Source organism: Rhynchophorus ferrugineus, unplaced genomic scaffold (assembly GCF_030347505.1).
Source record: "Rhynchophorus ferrugineus isolate W39M unplaced genomic scaffold, kcgeb_rfMv2 rfM2, whole genome shotgun sequence".
Lineage (NCBI taxonomy): Eukaryota > Metazoa > Arthropoda > Insecta > Coleoptera > Curculionidae > Rhynchophorus > Rhynchophorus ferrugineus.
Genome location: NW_027472581.1, coordinates 18,281,032 through 18,305,252, shown reverse-complemented (window position 1 = coordinate 18,305,252; position 24,221 = coordinate 18,281,032). Strand labels below are relative to the sequence as shown.

The following is a 24,221-nucleotide window of genomic DNA, read 5'->3' as shown; positions in this document are numbered from 1 at the left end:
GATTTGTTTTATTTTTAGAACTCGATTAGAGACCTCCCAAACTTATTTAAATTATTGCACGTTAACAATATAAATACACTAACTAGCTATATATTATAGATTAAAATAAATTATAAAATACACAATATCTAATTAAAATTAAGTTAAAATATACATAAGTTGGTAATCTTAATGTTAACGTAAAGCAATGACGTAAAAAATATTTCTCTGCGTTCTTCAGCCGATTTCAAAGCGAGATTTTAAACAATACTAAAACTCTATTAATAATTTTGGCAGCAGTCTGACGTTAATCATTTGACCCGGAAACGTATCAGTTAAAAAGATCGTTTATCAGTCCTAGTTGTTTTTCATAATTTTTGTTTGTTTTTATTATTAACAAATAATTGCAACGTTTAATCTCACTAATTAAAACAATTCTATATAGTTGAAAAAAAATGAATAGACTGTCGAGCGATTGCCATAAGTTTTTTAGTGAGGAAATTTTGAATTCCATGTTTAGTAAAAATATATTCACTGTCCTTGATTTTCTTCGAACGGAAAACAGATATTTAGAAAGGATATCTTCACTAACTTTTCCGGTATGAATTGTATAGTTTTTAGTATTATTTTAAATATTACCTATAATAAAAAATTAGGTTAGATTTGTTTTAGGAAATAAATGCAGTTAAGAAGCAATTGATTCAAAGTTTTTCAGTAAATCCAATAGATGCCTTCCAGTATTACCAAAAAATGTTAATCAATTCCATTTTAGTGCCAACAGGAATCCATAGGTTTGATCTTTATAGTAAATTTACAGACATCCATTCACATCATTCACTTTTGTAGAATTGATAAGATACTAAATGGTGGAATAATGACTGGGAATATATATGAAATTTGTGGACCTCCTAGTTCAGGAAAAACTTTACTTATTATGAACATAATCAAGGCATTCCTAAGAAGTGATAATAATATATACTTTTTGGATAGCAGACAAAAGTTGTCAATCAAAACTCTTAAAAAACTACTTAATAATGAATTTAAGGTAGGCTTTCCACTTGCTGAGAGATAATATGATTATTAGGGATAATCTGTGGTATTTTAGGATAAATGTTTACATGTCATGAATAAATTGTTAATAAAAAGAATTCATGATAAGTATGAGATAATAAGTGCTTTATTCGACATCAAAAATGAGTTAGATAATAATGCTAATACTGTTAGATTAGTTATAATAGATTCTCTTCCTACGTTGTTTCTAACATCTGCAGATAACACAGAAAATAATAATATACTGAACCATTTAGCTAATATTTTAAGATATCTTGCTAATAAACATCATGTTGCTATAATCGTTAATAATCTGATAACAATATGGGCTGAAGGAGATATTTCTGCCATAAATAATATTCATGAAAGAATAGCTTGTGGAAAATATTGGAAAACTGTGCCTAATTTCAGGATAAAACTGAAGAAGTTGCCTCAGAGTATTGAAATATGTCTAGTTAAATCTAATGTTATTCAGAACCAAAAACACTGTGCAGTTGAAATGAATGAACTTTCTAAATAAAACAGAATTTCCCAGTAACTTTAGTAAGTTTTTTTTATTATTAAATTGGCAACACTTAGTCAATTAGTTTTCCTCTGTGTAAGCCTTTGAAGGAAACTTTTACTCTAACCTCCTTTGTTTGTATTTATAACTCTTCAACATTATTTTTCTGTATATTTATAAGATAATGAATGGGTAAATACTATTTTTAATTTATTCAATATATTATTCGCTAATCATTGGATTTTGACATTTTTAAATTTCAGGTAACAACTAGATTATGTATAATAATAGTGGTTTGATTCCGTCAAGGTTTTTAATTTTAATCGCTCATTTCTCAATTTGTGTTGACTTGATATGGAACACCAAGGAGAATCTCAGGTCCTGTTTAATTGTGTCCGAGATGGAATCGCATATCAACTCCCACCATACAGGGTACGTTTTAGTTTTTTCTATTTCTTAATATTATAATGAATGCATTAATCGAGTTTTCAACATAATCATTGTTTTTATTTTTTCTTATATACAATATCTATAAATAAGCATTAATATATGTAATAAGAGATAGGTTATCATTAATATTATTAAAATAGGAAAATTTATACATTGCATGAAGATAACTTTGTTTTAAATTACATTATCATCAGATATTTTCCATAAGTAATATTCAAATTTATAAAGACATTTTATTTAAAGGTTCATTACTTATCAGAGAAATATGAACTTGCCAAAGTTAAATAATCGGTGGACCTGTATATCTTAAAAGCTCAAACATTTATTTAGATTGCAGCGTAACTGATTGACTTCTTAGCTCAACACATTTCAGTTTTATAATTTGTAGAAAGTTGTCATGGTAATTGTATTATGTCTTTTTTTTTGTTTTTAGGCTTTTAACTGGTCTTGGTATTACTATAGGACTAATTATGTTTGAGTTTCTGTGTTTCATTTGTGGTTTTACTATGTTTAATGTTACATCTGCTTTGCTCTGTATCCTTTTCATCAAATTTTTTATAGGGGCTGTTTTAATTAAGGGATCATTTGTAAGTTAATCCTTAACAAATATATAGCTGTATGTGCGCATACATTAGCATGCTTCCTATCATGTTTATTTATATTGGATGAGTGGCATTGTAACTGGTTTTGGTGGATTTTTACTTTTGGCTCAGTGTTACCATCAGCGTATGATTCAACAATTGTGTTTCATGTGTTAATTAATAAACAGTATTAACAACAATATAATCATTTTTAATAAATATGTATTTTACTAATAAATATAGCTTTTTATTTTTTATCTATAACATTTCCTTAAACTACCTTTTAGGAAACTTCAGTAAGTTATCCAGGATGGACAAAAATTTTAATTTTAGCTGCATTAGCTACAGTTTTGGGTTCTTCAACACCTGTTGGTTATAATATTGGAGTTATTAATACACCTGGCTATGTAAGTTATCTATAAAAAATTGTATGTAATTTTTTTTTTAATATCTGGCGCTGGTACAAAATATTTATCATTGTTTTAGATAATCAAACAATTTTGCAATGAAAGTGTTCATTCTAGATACAATATTGTGTTAGACGAAAGCCAACTAGATATTTTGTGGTCATCTGTTGTTTCAATCTTTTTAATTGGTGGTTCTATTGGATCATTAAGCGGATCGATATTAGCCGACAAGACTGGAAGAAAAGGTGGTCTAACCATTTCTTCAATACTAGGTTTAATAGCAGGTGTCTTATTCTGGATGTCTAAAACTGCCAACTCTATAGAAATGCTTCTTATTGGTCGCGTTTTTGGGGGTCTTTCGGCCGGTAATGCTTTCAATACCATCACTCCATCTATCGGCTCATATTATATGATTATTACAGGTTTAATTACTGCTATAATGCCAATGTATATGATGGAACTTGCTCCTCCACATCTTAAAGGAGCAACTGGAGCCTTATGTCCTCTTGGTGTTACATTGGGGATTTTATTTGGTCAAATATTATCTATGTATAATATTTTAGGTAATAATATTTAAACCATTATAACTAACATACTGAATTTCTAATTTATTGAAACATAAGTAGAAATACCTGTATTAACTTTGTTGTCGTCAGTGTTAATTTTTAAACATTATTGTCTGATAATATGTACTAATTATTAATATATTAATTATTACAGGCAATGAAGGGGGTTGGCCACATTGTCTCGCAATATCAGCTATTTTTCAATTCATCTATATAGTGATAAGTTTTATTCTTCCGGAGAGCCCTAAATATTTATTTGTTATAAAAGAAAAACCCGCATTGGCTCTAAAAGGTATGCTATATTTTTTCTTTAAAATTTCACGTATATTCTTTGATCTTCACCACCTCTTAAATTCGTTTTTGTTTGGTTTTAGAATTAAAACGTATCAGAAATGTAAATGAAGAGCTGTTGACCGGTGAAATCGAACTGTTAAAATTTGAGGAGCAGGAAAATATTAGACAAGGGGAACATTGGAGTATCAGCAGAGTAGTGCGAAGTCCTGAATTGTTTTTGCCACTGTTGCTCGTCTGTACTTTACAAGCTGGTCAACAACTTAGTGGTGTAAACGCGGTAAGTTCAGTGCTTTATTCGGTCAGCATGAAATGAGAATCGGGTATTGTTTTTAATTTTTAGGTATTTTATTACTCGTCCGTTATATTCAAAAGTGCTGGATTATCTGTTAAGAGTAGTGAGTTGGCAACAATTGGGGCAGGTTGTTGTAACATGTTCATGGCTATAATGTCCGTACAAACAATGATATGGTTCAAAAGACGGACAATTCTTCAAATTAGTTTAGTTACATCAATAATATTTCTTGTGATATTAGGAATATCTATTAGCTATATGGTAAGAATCTATTATATATGTGTATATTTTAGCTAGCGAATTGTGTATAGCTTTAATTATTATGCTTACTGTTTTCTTTATTGTTCCACAATCTCCTTTTGGACTTTTATCAAATTACTGTTCTCTATTGATCGTTATATTCAAATATTTCAAAGCTTCTCCTGTTTTTAATATAGCATCTTTTGGACATCAGATAGAACATATAATTGGTAACCTTTCTACTTTTCATTGTTATGTATCTGTCTGCTATTTTCAGTTATGTGTCCCGTCTCAGTGTTCCGGTCGCATCTTCAGTATGCCCTTCAAGCGCATCTCTAATAGATAGCGATCCTCAGTTACAGTTTCATTTTGTTTTAGCAGTTCGTAATATATTACGACCTTCTGATTCCACTTAAGGTGACTGATATTCTTCGGATTGTTGCTATACACTTCTTGTTTGAGATATCTCCACCAAAAAAAGTCCGGATTGTGGATAATATTTGTCACAATTATTATGTTGTTAAAAAAATATTCTTAAATTCAATATTCTTCCATTTACAAGCTCTGAAGTGAAAAACACAATTAATATTCCACAAAGAGTTCCTCAGCTTAACATATAGGATGTAATGTCATCACGTTAGTGTTAAATAATGGTTTTTGTGCTTTAACTTTGAGTTTTCATCGTTCGTCCCAATAACGAATGTTTGGTCGCATCGACATATGCAACTGCAAAAAGAAAGTGCATAACGCTACTTCTCTTCAACTTATACAACTACTAAAACTGTATAAATACAGTGTTGCTGTTTTCCACTAAAATTCTTCACTCAAATTATTTAATTTATTCTGGTAGAATTCAGTAGTGCCAGTTTCATTCAATTGTAGCAGCTTTATATTATATACAATCACACATTTATTCCATCAACTACAGAACACGTTATTCGTTTGCAATGTCGATGTGTTTTTGGGACTAATCCATGATTTCGTTTCGGTTTGTCATACTAGATCGACTTAATTGCTGTTATGACTTTTTTTTACTACTATTAAATGAGCTAACATTCGATCAATATCTAATATAACAGCTAGACAGTCACTACGACCTTATTAACACACTTAATTGTGAACCTTAACATATTTACGCTTTATAGGACAAATACCAATTTATGCCTTACTTATGTATAGTGAGCGTATTAGGATATGTTTTATGCTATGGTTTGGGCCTAGGTCCTATACCTTACTTCATTGGATCAGAACTATTTGAAGTAGGAGCGAGATCCAGCGCTATGGCTATAGGAAGCATGGCCAACTGGAGTGGTAATTTTGTCGTTGGAATAACATTTCCAACGATGGCAGCCTATATTGGAGCTCCATCGTTTTACATATTTGCCTCTATTGTTATCGCTATATTAATATTCATAAGGTGAGCAGTTATAACATAATAATTCAAATATAAGACTAAATTTGTTGTATTCCAGAACTTATCTCCCCGAAACTAAAGGAAAGGAGGCCTGTGAAATATACAGCTTAGTCGCTAATGGCCTAAAATCAAAACCATTAGAGCCATCAAGGAATATTAAAGAAATTAACACCATTACAAATGAAAAAGATACCATATGATGATGATTTTGATTAGGGAATTTAAAATTGTTCATTTTTAGCTTTATTCTTTAGGTGTGGGATATCAATATTAGGGTGAGGTGTTCTGGAGATGTGTTTATTTATAGCAAGATTTTTTTATATTCACCAAAATTGATAATTCCAGCCTACGTAAATTAACGAAAATGACTGATACATTTACCAAATTATAATGAAATAAGAAAGCATGTTTCCTATAAATTAGTACAACATTTTTAAACTTGCAGTACATAAACACTGAAATAATTTTTTAATTCTATTTAAAGTTTGATGGTTGAATAAACTGTGATATTCTGCAACAGATATTCAACAGATTTGACTGTGTTACAATACAACTGTCTATTCAACGATTTGTAAAAATCAATTAGGTTTCAATTTATACCTTCCTGACTTACTAAGAGTGAATTATTATCACTACTCTTTAATGGAGCATTCTTTTTTATTTTTCGGATAATGGAGATTATAAGATTTATACAAAATAAAAAATTGAATATATAAAGTGTTTTATATACCTAATAAAATAATACAAAAAATAAACAGAATCAAATTTACATAAAACTTCAGAATGTAAGGGGATATTGTCAGGATGTTGAAAAAACTGATTTATTATTTTGATTGCCATACATTGGCGATGAGTGATGGAAATAATACTCGTGACAGAGAGACCACAATCAGTATCAGTTATTTCTGAATGAATTTCCATTTTTGTTCTTAAATTATAATTTATGTTCAGTATAAGTTTTGACTTATTGAACCATAATAAAAAAGTAAATTATAATTTTATTCAATTTTTTAAGGCAAATGTTAAATATATTACACCGTCCTGTAGAAAAAGAAAAAAAGAGTGTACAATAAATCTAGAATGCTAAACAAAGAACAAGCTGCCAGCTTGAATGGCGCAGTGACAAGGCGAGAGGATGGTCCTCGGACGAATGTACTTTATGTTTATGATTGTAATTATAAATGTCTTTATAGGCAACAGTCGAAAATATGACAAGGAATAACCATCCCAGTCATGCCAGTAACCAGGCTGTGTAAGACCAGGTGTCTTCTGAGATGGTCTCTAAGTTGGTCATTGGTCATACTTAACGATTATTATATACATATTTGACTTAAAAAATATATTTGACAAAAAAATTGTGTTAAAAATCTAAGTTTGATTATTTTTTAATTTTTAGTGAGTTCGTTATTTATTTTTTGAAGTCGGTTCAATTTTTTTGTTAAAAATATTTTATTTTTCTCTTATTTAGTTACTTAACTAAGTATTACAATGGATAGCTCAAGTAAAAGTGCAACTCGTATGAGGAAATATACACACAAAGCAACAATGATTGAAAATAAGGAACGCTTAAGGACCCGGGGTTGGCTACTTAGTCCAGATGATTTGACAAATTTTCCCACCATACTAGAACAAAAAAGGCTGATGCCTCCATTTGGAATCGAACCCGTGACCTCCGCATATGAGCTTAACATTTTAACCATTACACCATAGAAACAGTTGCCTCCATTGTTTCTACTATGGAGAGTGCTTAAAAAGCCAACTGACTGGCTGTTACACGGAAGTATTTCTGATTTTTCGACACCTCAGTTCAGCAATAATATTATACACAAATATCTTATTATTTTAGATAAAAAATACGTGAAAACTTTGTACGTGCCTTTGAAATTTCAGATTTTCTCATTTCCCCCAACAGATCCTAACTTCGTTCCAATGGGACCACCTTGAAGCGCACCCTTTCGAATAAAAAAGAATTTTGAAAATCGGTCCATAATTGATCAAGAAATCGGCGAAAATACATTAAAAAAATATATATACAGCCGAACATAGAACCTCCTTTTTTGAAGTCGGTTAAAAATAAGTACGAAATCCATATTTAGAAATTTCTTAAACTTCTCTGCCAAGATGTTAAGCTTGAGATCATAAGATTTCTTCAACAAATATTATTAACTGAGGTATTTTATATACCCTATAACAATAGCAGTAGTATTTAATTTACACGAATAAATATTAAAACGCGAAATATAATAACCATAAAATCTTGAAAAGAATAAACAAAACAGACCCCAAGGACGTCTGCGAGCCATGCCTAAAAATATTAACATTTAAAACAAATAAATATGGATAGATATTTTCCCTAATATTTTTTATGACAAATATATTTTCACTTGGAGTTAAATAAAACGGCTTGGTTTTAATTTTAACAATATAATAAAATATATATTGTTTAAAGTATAACAATAATAAAAATGTTTTTATATATAAAATACATACACCTTTAGTCAAGGCCACACAACTTTCAATTATTTAAAAACACGTAAACATGTAAATGTACAACGATAATTATTCACGATCATGGTAATACGATGAGGTAACAATTTGGCTTCATTTATAAGACACTTGAAATACATAAGGCACATTTAATTAAATAACTTTACCATTTGTTCTATTTCGTTTACTACTTGAACCATATCAGGTCTGTTCTCCTTGTAATCTAAACATTTGACTGTTAAATTGTATACTTTCTCAGCAAAATTAACGTCATTTTTCTTCCAATCTCCAATCCTTTTGTCCAATAGGGGCTCTATGGATTCCTCACAATTATTTTCCACATATGTAAACTATAAAAAAAACTATAATGTTTCCTTTAATTAAAAACAAAACAATTTACTTTTAAAAATATTACTGAATAAGTTATTGCTGTTAAAAGTTGTTAACGTTAAAAAAAGATACGGAACGGATATTGTTTTCGCCAAATACAACATATTATATACAAAACCACGCAAAGAAAGCTTGACTTAGAGACCCTTTGTTAAAGCTGAATTAAAACGGAAAATATTACTTGATTGTAATATTTCTAGACGTGTGTTTTAATAAAACTATTTAAGAGGTATTGAAGCTGGAAATGCCAAACACTATTATTGTTAGAATTTTTGCAAATGACATGATTAATCAATCTAACAATAGAAATTCACTGCATATCCAAAGCCTCCTAAACACAGAGGGGTTACATTAACTGATCATAACTATTCTTGAATCTCTTTGTTACCATTGAATTGATAAATAATAATTGTCAGGAAAACAAGCACAAACTCTTACTGGCCGCCAATGTAGAAGTATTCATACTATAATTAATTGATTGATCCTAGGATTAATTGCCAATGTTAACTAAGCGAAACATTTTAATATTTTTTTAATTAATAAAACAATTTATTGGCAGTTGTTTTATGATCTTTTGATGTTTTAAAACCGGATTTTCGACAACCTTCTGATATTCTGTCAAATAGGACATAGAAGTCAAAGAGAATTGTGACATTAACCCATTTCATGTCTACTATCCACTTTTTAACAGGTCAATTGAAAAGTCCCCGGCCTACCATAGTAAAACAAATTTTTTTGGCAAAATTAGTTTTCTTTATTCAATAATATCTTTTATAACATAATTCCATTCAAGGGTGATACACTGATTATAGCGACCCTCTAACTTTTTTCCAAGTAGGCCTCAGTTTCGGCGATCACCTCTTAATTCGACGAAAATTTCTTCCCAGCGAGCATTATTTTGAGATCTGAGAACAGGAAATAGCCCCCGGAGGCCAGATCTACGGTGGATGAGGAAGCAATTCGAAGCCCAATTCATGGATTTTTGCTATCGTTTTCACTGATTTGTGACACGGTGGATTGTCTTGGTGAAGCAGCACTTTCTTTTTCTTCAAAAGCTGCAATTTTTCGGCTATTTCGTCCTTCAAACGGTCCAATAACGCTATGTAATAGTCGCGGTTGATGGTCCTTCCTTTTTCAAGGTAGTCAATGAAAATTATTCCAAGCGCATCCCAAATACGGATGGCGTCCGTATTTGGGATGCGCGTATCTTGCGTATCTTGCCAGACGACTGTTGCGTTTTCTGGTTCATCGTGTGCAGTCCACTCGGATGACTGTAGATTGGACTTCGGAGTGAAATGATGGAGCCATATTTCAACCATTGTCACATATCGACGCAAAAACTCGGGTTTATTACGCTGATCATCTTCAAATACTGCTCCGAATAATCAACTCGTTGTTGTTCGTTGGTCAAAAGTGAGCTCGCGCGGCACCAACTTTGCACAGAGCTTTCTCATACTCAAATATTCGTGAATGATATGATGTACTCGTTCAGTTGATATCTTTAGAGTGTCTGCTATTTCATTCAATTTCAATTTACGGTCATTTAAAATCATTTTGTGGATTTTTTAAATGTTTTCGGTGGTAACTCTTTTGAGGGTCCATTGGGTTCACCGTCTTCGGCGGTCATTTCACCACGTCTAAACTTCGCATACCAATCCTTGATGGTGAATTATCCCGGGGTAGTGTCCGGAAACTCAGCATCAAGCCAAGTTTTTGCTTCAACTGTATTTTTTCCCTTCAAAAAGCAATATTTAATCAACACGCGAAATTCCTTTTTATCCATTTTTTTACAATAAGTTGCTTCACTCAAAATGCTATGATTCATGAACTAATGATCCGACAGCTGTTAAATTTATACACGCATCTTTTGAGGGTTAGGGCTAACCAAAAAGATATGGATTTAATTCCAATAGCGCAATCTATGGGTCAGGCCGGAGACTTTTCAATTGACTTGTTAGAAGCTACAACCAACGAATTGCAATTAGAACTCAAACAAAAAAATTCTTGTACAATTGTGGAAAATATGATTTAATATGATTAAATATATTTCTGAAAATATTCAAAAATTAAAAAACAATAGAGTGGTGGCCTCAATAACTAGAAATTGCAAATAAATACATTCAAATAGTAATTTGGAATGTTAAATTGGATATTATTTACTTAATAAATAACTAGATTCTGAGGATATAATTTTATTACACCATATATTTAGCTAACACCTCAAAAGGAGAAAATAATATGACCTGTTATTCGTTTTATATAGGAAATATGGAGAAACAACCTTTATTATTTTTGATATATTATAATTCTTCTGTTTTTACAGTTATTTTTCATTAACACGATCTTTGTCTATAGATATAAACCTAAATTACACTTTATTCAGCTTGCCAATGTATCCGTCCATATTCGGTTTGCAAACATATTACTTTTTAATAACGTAGTATATTCTTAATACTGTTTTTAAATACCGTTGAGAAATGACAATATATATTTAAAAATATACCAAACGTTAAAAAACGTTTCTTCCCGCAACTTTAATTTTCACTGAGAGAGTATATTTGCTAATGATCTGAAGCGATAAGAAGTGAACTACCAAATTGTCCAAAAATGTATTTGAAACGGAATTAGTCATTTATGTAGATCTAAATTTTGATTTTAATTATATTTTAAAAATGCTTTTTTCCATATTTGTTCTTTTTTATAACTGACTAACAGCTAGAACTTATTTTATATAATATTAATAATCCTTAAGTAAATCAATTTTGAATGTATTGAATATTACATAGTAGTGAAACAATTATAACAAATAATATTTAAAAAAAACATTTACCAAATCTACACCTTCTCTATCTTGATCTATTGGAGGCAATGACGTTAGCAATTCCAAGAGAACTACTCCAAAGCTAAAGCAATCCAGTTTAATGGAAATATCTCCTTCAAAACATTCAGGACTCATGTAAGCTGAGGTACCAAAAGGCGTGGTATAGTTGTCAGTTTTCTGGTTGGGAAGCAACTTAACAATTCCAAAGTCACAAATCTAAAGACTGGAATATTTTAGAAATATTAATAATTGAAATATTAATTCCATACTTTTGGGTTGTTATTTGCATCTAACAGAATATTGGCTGATTTAATATCTCTATGGATGAGTGGTGTAGAAAAAGCTGTGTGTAAATAAGCCACACCTCTGGCTGTTCCCAAAGCAATACGCAATCTTTGTTGCCACGATAATTTTAAAGGATTCCTCTGCAACACCTTTGTTATTATTTGAATGGCTATTTAGTATACTAAGATTACCTCTAATGTATCTGATAATGCACCTCCTGGAACATACTCGTACACTAAGCAATATGTGCACCCATCACAAGAATACCCTAACAATGTCACTAAGTTTTCATGTTTATATTTACACAAAAACTCAACTTCATTTTTAAACTGTTTTGTAACTTCATCATCTTCATTAACTACTTCAACATCATCTAGAAATATTTTTTTCACAGCAACTGGCTGTTCCCACAACTTTGGAGCCAAAAAAACAGATCCAAAAGCGCCTTTTCCAAGGAATCTTCCGTTTTCATTGACTGTCGTAAATGGTGTATCGCTAAAATTATTTGTAGCGTGCTCCAATTCATAGTAAGTGAAATGCGGAAGTTCTGTATTTAATGACAAATTAGGCAATGGAGAGGGGCATTTATTTGAATTACTTGGAGAATTTTTGGAATCAGGTTCAGGTATTTGAATTGAAATGGATGAATGAATCTCCTTTTGATTAAGTAGATCAAAATTAGGTATTACATCAGAATTTGACTTGCATTCTACATCCCCTAATATACTTAAAGCAGGAATTTCTTGATCACTGATAGTTTGTGGATGATCTACATTACTTAATAATTGTGAAATCGAAGGAATTGGATTTTCCTGACTAGAACTAGATGAATTACTTAAAATTTGACTGAAGGCTGGAGTGAAAGATTGACTAGATTCAGTATCAGTGGAACTAAAGTTACTGTTATGAGGATCAGTTATCAAAAGATCAGATAAGTGAGGCATGTTATCAGAACAATTTGAATGCTCCTCTGCATTGTCTTCAACTTTCTCAGGCATGAATATGGATAGGTTTGGTACTTCAGTAGCTACTGCTGAATGTACTGGAGTATCATCCATAAGTGCTGAAATATCAGGAGTGACATTTGACCTACTTCTTTCAACAATTAATGGAGTATTGAAAGATGTTTTGTTTTGGTTATCCACTTCACTGACTACAATTTGTGGAATAATTTTTATAGGACTTTTAGGTTCACCAGATCTTCTTTTAATTTCTTTAATGGCCTTTTCAGGGTAGTTAACAGCATTGAGTTGTTCCTCTATTTCTTTTAATTTTTTGTTATCATGTTCTGCTTCTGGTGAAGGTATAGATATAGGTGCTGCTGGGCCAGACTGGGGTCTCACTGGTGGCTCCTCATTTAATAATTTTGCTACATAATCTGCTGCTCTGAATAGTTCCGCTTTTGTGAGCAAATATTTTAAATGACCAAGATTAGCTCTGATTTTACCTGATGTGCCCCATTCGTCGATTAATATTTCAGTGCAAGATCTCTTGTGTTGCATACCAGCTAATTCAATTATTCTACAATACAACTATTCGTAGTAAATTCAAACAATGTTTAATTGTATACTCACTTAAAATGTTCAGAGTTATACTTTGGCAAGTTATCTGGTTTAATGTCAGCAACATATGTAGAAGAACTTAATTGTTTCGGAATTATACTCATTAATCTTTTCCATGAATCGGCGTAGTCTAATATTAGTCCTAATTCTCTTACAATACTCGGTGGTAACTTACGAATTTCAAGTTTGGGATCCATTGATTTAAATTGAAATAAATTCTACTTAATCCCAAATAGTTATTTGCTAGTTAATATTCAATATTTGATAATTTAATAAAAAGGCATACTAAATGTTTTATATATTTGTATCTTATCAATACGCCCAAAACAAAATAAAAGTATTTTTTGGTTATGTTTTAAAATGTGTAGCTTCTTCATTTGACTGTTTTTTTATTTGTTTATTCGCTATGGAAATGGTTATAAAAACCAATTTCTCAATTTTATCGAAAAGAAAAAATGTTTTTCAACCATGTGGTATATTTTGGAATTCAAAACGATTGTTATTTGTTAATGACTTATTTGTTGCGATTAATTCATCTATAAATATAAGTTAATTTTTAAAAGTTTGAAAGCAATTTTTAGTAATGAACTTGAATGGTCATCCTTTGTATATATAGTTAATTATTATTGTTTAAACAGTGTTTCAATTATAGTTTAAAGATGTTAATAATATATCAGAAAAAAATCGGAAAACACTTAAGAGAATAAATTTGGCATAATTCTGACGTAAGAAATCATGGTTATATATTAAATTCTAATTATTTTAATTATTATCTATTAATGATGTGTCGTTAGATATACTAATTGACCTCATCATAATATTGACATAGGTTTTAAAATTTCGTCATGTAAATATATAACGTTTAATTATGTTCTTTTTAATGAAGAAAATTTAGAGATAAGTGTCTATTGCCAATTCAAAAACAGTTTTAAAATAATGTTGTAACCACCAGATAATACAATAATTAACATTGTTTCATATAGTATATCTTGGTTAAATAAAGCACCATTAAAAAACAAACAAAAAAATCATTCCGAAACCGCAGTCGCAACAGTGAATTTAAGTTCAAATAATTGGCAAAGAGATATTTATCAAAATGGAATTTGTAATGGGTGGTGCTGCTGCTATGGGTGCATGTTTGTTCACTAATCCTTTGGAGGTGTTAAAAACTAGATTGCAGTTACAGGGAGAATTAAAGGAAAAAGGTTCTCATGCAGTACATTATAAAAATGTTTTTCACGCAGGTTATGTAGTTGCTAAAAATGATGGGGTGTGGGCACTGCAAAAAGGGTTAGGCCCTGCCCTTGTAGTACAGTTGTTGCTTAATGGTGCAAGATTAGGTAAAATAATTTTAGGTTAACTTTTAGTAAACACACCATATTATTTTATTGTTTATAGGTTGTTATGGTGTAGCAGATACCTATGGTTATCTGAGGGATAAAGATGGACATATGATGTTCACTCAAAGCGTAATCATTACTGGTTGCGGAGCGGTGCTTGGTCAGTACTTATCAAGTCCATTTTTCTTAGTTAAGACTCATCTTCAGTCACAAGCAGTACAAAATATAGCAGTTGGTCACCAACATAATCACCAAAACTCACTGCAAGCTTTAATAAATATCTATAAAGAAAACGGGGTATTATATGTAATTAAATAATTTACTTTATTCATAAATTCAAATTACTTCAGGTAAAAGGTCTGTTTAGAGGAGCTTTAGCATCAGTACCAAGAGCTTTCATAGGAGGATCAACTCAGTTGATTTCATTTGACTATGCCAAAAAATTAATTGAAAGTTATGATGTAACTAATAATGCATTATTAAAGTCGTTTTTGGGAAGTATGGTTGGTGGTATCGCTATTAGTTTCGCTATGACACCCTTTGATCTAATCTTGACGCGTTTATATAACCAACGTAAGTAAATTTAACCATGGAATATTTTTATGTAAATAAACGTTGTATGATTGGTTGTCTAACAATTGCTAACTTTTAGCTACGGATGCCAAAGGAAAAGGTGTTCTCTACACTAGTTACATGGACTGCGTTACTAAAATATATAAATCGGAAGGGCTGTTAGCCTTTTATAAAGGTATCGGTCCAATGTATTTAAGATTGGGTCCACACACTGTTTTATGTTTGATGTTTTGGGACCATCTTAGGATATTGTACAACAAATACGTAGTACAAGAACAAACAAGTAAAAACGAAAATACTCTAGCATAAATACTCTAAACCGAGAACGCTATATAATAGTTTAATTTGTTATCATCGTCTAGCTTTACAGTACAAACAAATTTATGTATATATATTTTTATGATTCTCCTTATGCATAATATGAATTTTCAGAGATTTTAAGTATGTTGAGATTAAGATAACATTGATTTTATTATAGTAACATTATGGTGAATAAACCTCAGTTTTTACGACTATCTAATATTGTTTATGATGTTCTGAACACTTAGTTAAAGAATAGGCTATGAAGGCTCTATATTAAAAATAAACTTCATTTTTCGAGATGCTTTTATTTCGTAGTAAGTCAATAAATTTAATGTTTGGAATGTGTAAGTGCACCAATATGCTTAATTTACGTGATATTTAAACAAAACATGATTGTATGCCTAGACAACAAAGAATGAAATTTTCCACAACATCTATACAACTACTGCTGCTAACGACAACATTTACAGTAGATATCATATTTGAACAAATTAGTGTAAGCCCACACTTATACGCATTGTATTTTTTTGTCATTATCGTATATTATACTCAGACTATCTGGATTACTAAAGAGATAATATTCATTCCATATAATTACATCCATGTGATATTTTTGTCAATCTTGAATATAACATTTTTGTAAATATATAGTTTTATAGACTATAATGTGTGATTAGTTATTATATTTTAGTACTGAATATAATAAAATTAATAATTCACCAAATAATAATTGAGGCAATATCTTAAAAAAATACGAATGTGTGTAAGTGAGTGCCGACCTTTATATTGCATTTTTTTATATCGTTAGGCCTAATTTTTCAATATACATATATAAATACAATTTTAATATTTCTGGTAACCACAAAATATTTAATAGTATTCTAAAATACTACCTACAATCTATTGAAATAATTTTGTGGGAACCATTTAACTTATATAAGTAACAGATGCTTTAAACCAATATTATGACATTGTAAGTTTAAATAGTTAATTTATTATCATACACAGAATATAAATTAGTAAGAATTAAAAGAAATAAACTTAAACTACAAAAAAGTTGAGAGTCATAAAAAAGAAATACTATGTATATATATTCTCACCGAATATCATCCAATAACCAAACATTTCCTGTACCTTATCACATACACACCTCAGCCAACTACTTTAACTTATTAACATAAATAAAGATATTAAGGTAAGTAACTTTCTATAAAATATTTTACAATAAAAATACCAATATAAACTAGATGATTCATCTAGTTCAGGCCTAATGTCATACATACATACTTACAAGTTCCATTAACTGAACTAAAATTGTACCCAATTTGTGTTGGTAGGCCCCGCACTAAAATATTTATTGTATAATAACAAAAAAAAAATTAAGACATGACTTACTTTGAAGATGCCGATTTAAATTCTCCCCAGTCACCAGAAGATGCTAAATCACCTTTAGGGCCATGAGCAGGAGAGCCAGATGGTGAACTACCTGGTGGTGGTGGTAATTTACCACTTGGTGGAGGTGGCAAAAGACCCAAACCAGATGAAGGTAACTTAGATTTGGATTTGGAATTATTATCACCACCATCTTTTTTCTAAAACGAAAATATTGTTTAATTATTCAACATACAAACATAAAATTTGATTTATTACAGTTATTTTCATGTTTATTTTAATAGTTTCCCCTTCTTTAAAACCTAAATCTAATGATGGACCAGTTGGTTCTTCACTAATTTGTTTCTCCTTTTTCAACCATTTAAAATGATCTTGTAATGCTACATTTAAGTCAAATGAATCTGATCGGTCACCAAAACCAATTCCAATGAAAGCACTCCTTCCATTATCATCTTGTATGCGTAAGACAAAATATCTTGATGAATCACTAACAGGTTCAATTGCTATTCCAGGATATGTTTCAATAGGACACTTCGCAAATAACTCGCCACTATTCCTATCTTCTAATTTTATTGCCAATTCATTTCCTTTGGAAATTAGCCTCATACGACCAGTCCATGATGGTTCAGCCAAATTCCAATCTGCAGCTCTAAAAATGACTTAATTCACATCTTCCTGATATATAAACAGTGAAGAAAATAATTTAAATAATAGTAAAATTTGCAATACATTATGTTTACTATATTATGGTATAAGCGGAAGTGGGCGGAATTTTTCCTAATAAATGTTATTCTGAAATATATTTACCGATATCCTCTGTTGGATGATCTAGGGGGAATATTAAAAACGAATACTTCTGGTTTCACTAATAATACACTTTCATACGTATCCATATCGAAAAATCTTCACGATCTTTTTAAAAAGTAATATGTTCAGTGTTGTTAAATTGTCATCTGTTCGATGATTTGACGTTGTCGTGTCTTCTCACACATAAAATTTAGGCATTATCAATTTTAGATTTATAAAAATACGTTTGTCAAATACTTATAATTTTTATACAGATTAATGTAAATACTGTATTTTTTCTATTTATATTTTGAACTAGGTTTAATATAATTATAAATAACCGACCTATTATATATGATCAGTCAATTGTCAAAAGCAGCTGATAATAATTGAATTTACAATTACCCTGAATATAACCAAATTTTTTTTCTGTAGAGAAATGTAAATGTTTTATTTTATCTGCTTTTTATAGTTTGTTATAAACAACATAGTAATGAACGATGAAACTTTATGTTGTTGTGAGTATTATGACTCTCTAAATGAAAGAAACCACATATTAGCTTGTTGTTGTAACTGTGTGGATTTGGATGAGGCAGTTGATAGGTAAGTTGTAAATACTATTTATAATATATTGTGGTGTGCCAAAATATCTAAGTTTTCTTATATTATAAATATATATGTGTATATATATTATCACTATCTGATAAAGAAATAACTGATATATTTTTTATCAATAAATAAACAAAAGTTTATAAAATTGTGTAACACTATAGCTGAATTAAAATATTAATTTGTTAATATAATTTCAGCTTGATCAGGGGCAAGTCAGTTTCAGAAAAAAATAAAACTGGGTTTTTAAATACTATGCAGGAGAGACTTCGTATACCATGGATTGGAGGTGCTAGGCAAATAGCATTCGATACTATTTTACCTGTTTTTATTTTACCTATCATGCTTTTCTTGGCTTCAATCAGTTTATGGTGGACTGTATTTTCATTTACAACAGTTGCTATTTTCTTGTTGTTGATTTTCAATTTTTTTATCAGAGCAATACCAAATACAAAATTTTTTCTCACATGGACTGTAACATCTATATTGTTACTTTATTTTATTTTTGAATTTGTAGTGATACCATTCTTAGAGATATTAGTGGAAGAAAACATAGCTCTAAGTGCTTTAATATTTTTCTTTATCATATGCTTTTATACTACAAAAATTAAAGCAAATGAATTGGCACAGCTCGGTATAGAAGCCACTGAAAGTTTGGTAGGGAAAAGTATTAATGGGTTTTATTCTTGTCAAATATGCAATGCTAAAATTCCTGATAAAGATCACCATTGTGTTTGGTAAGTGTATATCTCTAGTGATTTATTGTTTTTATGTAATGTTTTTTTAGGTTTGATTGTTGTATAAGTAAATACAACCAATTTTATTTTATTAGTGCTTTATTTTTTGCTGTTGTGGCATTACTGTACAGCTCTAATTTGACGCTAACATCAGTATGTCATCCATTTAGGTTTTATAAAGCTATTTTGCTACCAGATGACTGCTCAGATGTTTATTATCAATTTGAGTTAGTAGATATCTTTAATAGTAACATATTTTAAATATTTAACTACTGCATTTTTAGGTTGTCATTATCATTTGTATCAGCGATATATAGTCTAATTTTAGCTGCAATACTATTAATGTTGTTGCTACAACAATTGATGCTAATATCAGTTGGATTTTCCTTAAAGGAATGGAACAAATTAACATTCCTATCCAAACTATGTTTGGGTTTAAACAAGAAACGACCACACAATAGAGGTTTCATTAAAAATTGGTCACGAATATTATGCTTGAACAAGCCTCAGTACCACCCACTTGATAGAGAAGTATGAACACAGCTCACCCATAATCAATTTTGGACTGATATATGCACCTTCTATAGTATGTACAAGTTTTGGAGTGTTATAGTATTTATTTAATTTTAAGGAGAACTTTATTTTTAATGTTCAATATTGCAATAAAATATTTTTATACTTTTAAAGTTACATTTCTTTCATCAACTAAGCACTTCTTTGTATTAAATTTACAGACTGGCGAGGGACTAATTTAAAGATGATCCCAGAATATATCAAGTCTTACTCAGCCTGAGAAGATTTTTCATGTTGGGTTTTATATTCTATGCCTTGATCACGGAGGTTATCAAACTGGCTAAAACGAAATTGCATGACGAATTGCATAGTCCAAGTGTTTCATAGTTTCCACACATTAAGGAACCATATTAATTTATATTATGGTACTGCTAGTAAACCGTCCCTTTAGGCAATTCGAAGGGGTTTCTAATACTCCCGTTTTGAGTTCGTTGCTCATTTGCCTGTTTTACAAAATCAAGCCAATGTCTGACATCTTGGGGTTTTAATTCTTGCACCAAATAAAGAGGTAAATTGTAGAGATGCGGTCAATGATCTATGCACATACTACGTACTTGCAAAAAATTAAAGTTGATCACGAAAAGATCGACGAACCGTCGTTCTTGGTGATTTTGGTTTTCTCAATGTTGCTTTGTTAAAATGTTTTACCTATTTCCGAATGCGGGAATACATTTCGCATCATTTAATGATTGAAAACCTCGAATATTGCAAAACTTTTAACTATACGTTTAAATCATATTACCATAATTATTGAAATTGTGAAAAACGAATTTTGTATTATTAAATAATGTAGTCTTTTTATATGTCTATTTAGATTGTTTAGACCAGTTAATAGTATTGTAAAAATGACCCGGATGTACCGCTAAATGGTATGGTGAAATAATTTGGGATCATGTTAAGACAAAAATTCACATTAGACAGCGGTTAACAATCTTTACTTTCGACCCCAAAAAATATTTGCTAAGATATTCAGAAAAAATCTTTGAGTTAATATTAAAGTATTCCGAAAGAATGATGGTTAAGCATCTCAGAACTATGCAAGGAGCGAAAAGGTTAAGTATATTATCACAAACTAATATTTAAATTAAAAATTCTGAAAACCTCCGTAATTTTTTATTTACAAATACTTTTTATGATTAAAATGATGGGAAACAAAGTTCGTCGATAGTTGAATAACACCAAATAACGAACAAAAATATATTTTCAGAACACCAAGAACTCGTCTCAGTACACTCTTACAATAGGTCTTAAGAAAATGTTTACAAAAAACGATATAAAATTATGTTAATGCATTATTTTGAATTTACATAATAATTATCATATATATATAGTAGTTATATACAATGTTTACCCTCAATTAATCTATAACTTAAAACTACAACTATTCAAGCCGTGGCAGCGATTGAACTAATTGTAGAAATCAAAATTCAAAAAAATGGATGATAAGTGAATGCGATATTTAATTAAGGAGTTTCCATTGGGGCTGACATCACATGTTCTGAACTTCGCCTAAAAATCGGGTTGTGTTAACATTCTCTTATAGCTAAATGGTAGTAGATGATAAATTTGTTAGTTAACGATCATAAATTATAGGCTTTTTATTTATACTATATTGATTTTGTTTATGTTTTTAGGTTGCAGACTGAGGCTATTATATGAGTTTATATTTGTGCTTCTTATTACCATGAAGCTGATAATTGATATCAATGAATAAAACACTTTTTAAAAGTAACCTATAGGAGTATATTATGACTTTTCGCATCTATAGCTTTTAATTAGTAGTTATTCATATTGTGCTAAAACATGAATGTTCGATATTTCAAAAAGAAAAGTAAGTTCTTATATATTATAGGAGTAGTAACATAAAAAGAAAGAAGAGTGGCTTTCTTGGATTCGAAAAACTACAATAAATATAAACACTCAACAAACGCACGAACACACACACATATACAAATATATACTATTAATCCGAATCAAAAGACGATTCCGATGCCAACTTTTGTCGATGATACGCAGATGAGTATAAAGCAAATCAACGGCTGCTTGACCTCACAAAATATGAATTAAAAACATGTTCTCGGCAACTTTTACAACCTTTTAGGTATCCCTTGGCTTATTTGTCATATATACGAAATAATGCTTTATACTCATTTTAGTAAGGATGTTGGATAAAAATTAAATAAACTGCCAGCCAATAAAAATATGAATCTAGTGTTATCATGTAACACGGTAGACATTGCCACAACTAAGAAACGAACTTTTAAATTACATTAACCCATCTATGATAGATATATTTGGAAAATACATCAGGAGAGTTAATTCGACGCTAGATATTACTGTCTATGACATATTTGTTTAATGATTATTTTGTAGTATTGGTTTTTACCAATGGCAAAACTAAACTAAATTAATCATACACTTTACACTTATGATCCACTTTTTTTTAACTAGAGGGATATAAATCTGACCCGAGCACAAAATCGCAAATAAGCAGAATAAATAAATTATTATGAATATTTTATTGAATATAGACTATAACTTCTTCCATTACAGTTTGGACATCACCACAATTACATAGTGATGATATATTATCAAGTATAAAAATTTTAAAATGTCAGATACACTTGTGGCAATGCACGTCTCTGCTCTATTGGTGAAATTATTATTATTACAACAACCCACACATTTTCAGCAATTTTATATAAAATGTGAAAGAGGTTAGATAAAAATAATTTAAAAAAACTGTTAGTGTAAGCTATAGCCAACATATATAAAGTCTATGCTTCTTCAAAACAAGGTAGAATGTGATATTTCGAAAAAAAATATCTTTAAAGAATATCTTACAAGAAACTAAAATAGTGTATTATTGTTTCATCTAAATCATAAACAAGGCTTACGTGTCACTTTGATGATTTACCTATTTCGTTAGTTTGATATTTTGGTTTTCCATGTGTAAATGGCAAATATTTGTACTTGATCATGTGCTGCAACAAAATATATGTATTAAAAATACATGAAAATATTTATTATGCAATTCATACCTTTATTTGTCTTTTCATAGTAACACAAAACAGTGTGATAAAATACATGACTAAAATTGGCCAAAATACTGGTATATTGAAACAATCAAAGAAAGTACATATTAAACCAATGACTGTGCTTTTTGTCACTGAATACCAAAATTTGAATTCTGGCAATCTTCTGATAAAAGGTCTAAATTCTTCATTTGCTCTGGTTGGCAATTCTGGACCATTATCCTCAGCTGCAAAATAAAGCATGTTATTGCTCGTATATAACTTATGAAAATTAAACATCATACCATCAAAGTCCATTGCTGGATCGATTTTAGGAGTAAGGAATGCTATAAAAAGGTTTAGATGGTAGATTCCCAAAGCATATGTTACTATATACCATCCCTACAATCAACATTAAGGCTTTTTAGTCAAAATATATAAAAAATAAATTACCAAAATATAAACGATAAAACTACACTACTTGAATAAACCAGAGAAAACAAAAGTTTAGAAATTAGTAATAAACCTTCACTCTAAAAAATAAACTTTTTACAACTATATTAATTTACTTTTAAACTTACTGAACACCATGCAAAAATTAAAGAAGTGGTGGAATGGTCAAAAAGCAGTATTCAATGTTATCATTAGAAGTTGCTATAATTACATAAATTTTTGCTAGAATAAAATGCTCAGTTAAATCGGTTCTTTTGTTTTCTTTAATTGCCTTTTTTTAATAGAATATTTTCTATATTTATTATATATCCTTTTATTTCTGATGTACTATTAAAGAAATTATACCTGAGCAATAAAAATTCGTGCCATAAAGCCTAGGATGAGCAAAATTGCAAAAAGCCATCTAGCTTTTCGCCAGGGTACAGTCTTGTCCACCACTCCTTGGTACCACTAGAACACAGAAAAGAAATACACTAAGGATCGATACCTGTTTTAAAGTTATGCGTATTCCAAATATCAGCAACAGAAGTATACAGCAAAACCAACGCATTCTACTATGAGGTGTCCATCGGTCTAAAGCTGCCTGATGTATCTGATAGTAAGTTATTCGATAATTACTCTGAAGATTATTATACATTTTATAAATTGCGTGTAATATATAAAATTAAGACCTAAATATATACCCATAAACATTATACCATTTATAGTGCAATACATAGAAATAATCTACACTAATATTACATACCTGTGATAATCTGGAACATAGTTGCGATATTTTGCTTTTACTGCCACTAGATCCTAATAATTCTTCTTCCATTATTTTTAAATAGTTTATGGGATACTGAAAAGATTTATGTTAATAAAACACCACCATTGCAACACAATTAGAAATTGATCACAGCACTTTAACACAATTATCGGTTAAGCAATCTCGTACCTGCTTGATTATAAATAATATAACTGAATTATCTCCAGTTTAATAATACGATATACTAATAATTCAATAAACTCATTTTGTACACGTCGATTCATTAAAATCGGCATCCAAAGCAATGACATTGACATTTAAAATGACGTGACAGTTAAAATTATAACTTATTCCTTTAAATAACCTAATCATC

General features: G+C 30.0%; 6 protein-coding genes and 1 long non-coding RNA gene across 20 annotated transcripts; 4 read left to right on the top strand and 3 right to left on the bottom strand.

Annotated features, from left to right (window-relative positions):
- Nucleotides 1-290: 290 nt before the first annotated feature.
- Nucleotides 291-6,492, top strand: LOC143190028 (solute carrier family 2, facilitated glucose transporter member 5). 8 transcript variants are annotated; one of them, XR_013004149.1, is made up of 11 exons: nt 291-578; nt 652-770; nt 826-1,024; nt 2,850-2,969; nt 3,049-3,334; nt 3,392-3,532; nt 3,690-3,827; nt 3,910-4,106; nt 4,170-4,382; nt 5,583-5,778; nt 5,834-6,492. XR_013004149.1 is itself a non-coding variant. In XM_076394081.1 (11 exons), exons 1-11 carry the CDS (start codon nt 435-437, stop codon nt 5,973-5,975), a joined length of 1,971 nt encoding a protein of 656 aa, XP_076250196.1. In that variant the 5' UTR covers nt 291-434; the 3' UTR covers nt 5,976-6,492. The 8 variants fall into 8 exon arrangements, 7 of the variants coding, with proteins under 7 accessions (XP_076250196.1, XP_076250198.1, XP_076250199.1 ...); XM_076394081.1 differs by having other exon boundaries at nt 5,507-5,778; XM_076394083.1 differs by having other exon boundaries at nt 452-578; nt 636-770; nt 5,507-5,778.
- Nucleotides 2,376-2,800, top strand: LOC143190038 (uncharacterized). The gene is made up of 2 exons (XR_013004150.1): nt 2,376-2,515; nt 2,596-2,800. It is a non-coding gene; the product is annotated as an uncharacterized LOC143190038 (long non-coding RNA).
- A 1,691-nt stretch (nt 6,493-8,183) lies between the features above and the next one.
- On the bottom strand, nt 8,184-13,716 carry LOC143190027 (uncharacterized). 2 transcript variants are annotated; one of them, XM_076394079.1, is made up of 5 exons: nt 13,333-13,716; nt 11,950-13,279; nt 11,743-11,898; nt 11,483-11,689; nt 8,184-8,612 (listed from the first exon to the last, which is right to left on the bottom strand). In XM_076394079.1, exons 1-5 carry the CDS (start codon nt 13,515-13,517, stop codon nt 8,412-8,414), a joined length of 2,079 nt encoding a protein of 692 aa, XP_076250194.1. In that variant the 5' UTR covers nt 13,518-13,716; the 3' UTR covers nt 8,184-8,411. The 2 variants fall into 2 exon arrangements, with proteins under 2 accessions (XP_076250194.1, XP_076250195.1); XM_076394080.1 differs by lacking the exon at nt 8,184-8,612 and having other exon boundaries at nt 11,547-11,696; nt 13,333-13,686.
- Nucleotides 13,717-14,098: 382 nt separating this feature from the next.
- LOC143190032 (solute carrier family 25 member 35) lies at nt 14,099-15,843 on the top strand. Its single transcript, XM_076394091.1, has 4 exons — nt 14,099-14,660; nt 14,719-14,957; nt 15,011-15,233; nt 15,313-15,843. The coding sequence occupies exons 1-4, from the start codon at nt 14,417-14,419 to the stop codon at nt 15,540-15,542; spliced, it is 936 nt and encodes a 311-aa protein (XP_076250206.1). The 5' UTR covers nt 14,099-14,416; the 3' UTR covers nt 15,543-15,843.
- LOC143190034 (NECAP-like protein CG9132) lies at nt 15,822-17,911 on the bottom strand. The gene is made up of 4 exons (XM_076394093.1): nt 17,736-17,911; nt 17,187-17,577; nt 16,932-17,128; nt 15,822-16,881 (listed from the first exon to the last, which is right to left on the bottom strand). The coding sequence occupies exons 1-4, from the start codon at nt 17,819-17,821 to the stop codon at nt 16,845-16,847; spliced, it is 711 nt and encodes a 236-aa protein (XP_076250208.1). The 5' UTR covers nt 17,822-17,911; the 3' UTR covers nt 15,822-16,844.
- A 199-nt stretch (nt 17,912-18,110) lies between these two features.
- Nucleotides 18,111-19,746, top strand: GABPI (zinc finger DHHC-type palmitoyltransferase GABPI). Its single transcript, XM_076394090.1, has 4 exons — nt 18,111-18,317; nt 18,524-19,060; nt 19,111-19,287; nt 19,345-19,746. The coding sequence occupies exons 1-4, from the start codon at nt 18,208-18,210 to the stop codon at nt 19,595-19,597; spliced, it is 1,077 nt and encodes a 358-aa protein (XP_076250205.1). The 5' UTR covers nt 18,111-18,207; the 3' UTR covers nt 19,598-19,746.
- Nucleotides 19,747-20,816: 1,070 nt separating this feature from the next.
- Nucleotides 20,817-24,173, bottom strand: LOC143190035 (protein RER1). Of its 6 annotated transcripts, none has more exons than XM_076394095.1 (7): nt 24,038-24,173; nt 23,846-23,941; nt 23,588-23,719; nt 22,953-23,049; nt 22,675-22,895; nt 22,551-22,617; nt 20,817-21,142 (listed from the first exon to the last, which is right to left on the bottom strand). In XM_076394095.1, exons 2-7 carry the CDS (start codon nt 23,915-23,917, stop codon nt 21,123-21,125), a joined length of 609 nt encoding a protein of 202 aa, XP_076250210.1. In that variant the 5' UTR covers nt 23,918-23,941; nt 24,038-24,173; the 3' UTR covers nt 20,817-21,122. The 6 variants fall into 6 exon arrangements, with proteins under 6 accessions (XP_076250210.1, XP_076250213.1, XP_076250214.1 ...); XM_076394098.1 differs by having other exon boundaries at nt 23,588-23,692; XM_076394099.1 differs by lacking the exon at nt 23,588-23,719 and adding an exon at nt 23,446-23,550 and having other exon boundaries at nt 22,531-22,617.
- Between the last annotated feature and the right edge of the window lie 48 nt (nt 24,174-24,221).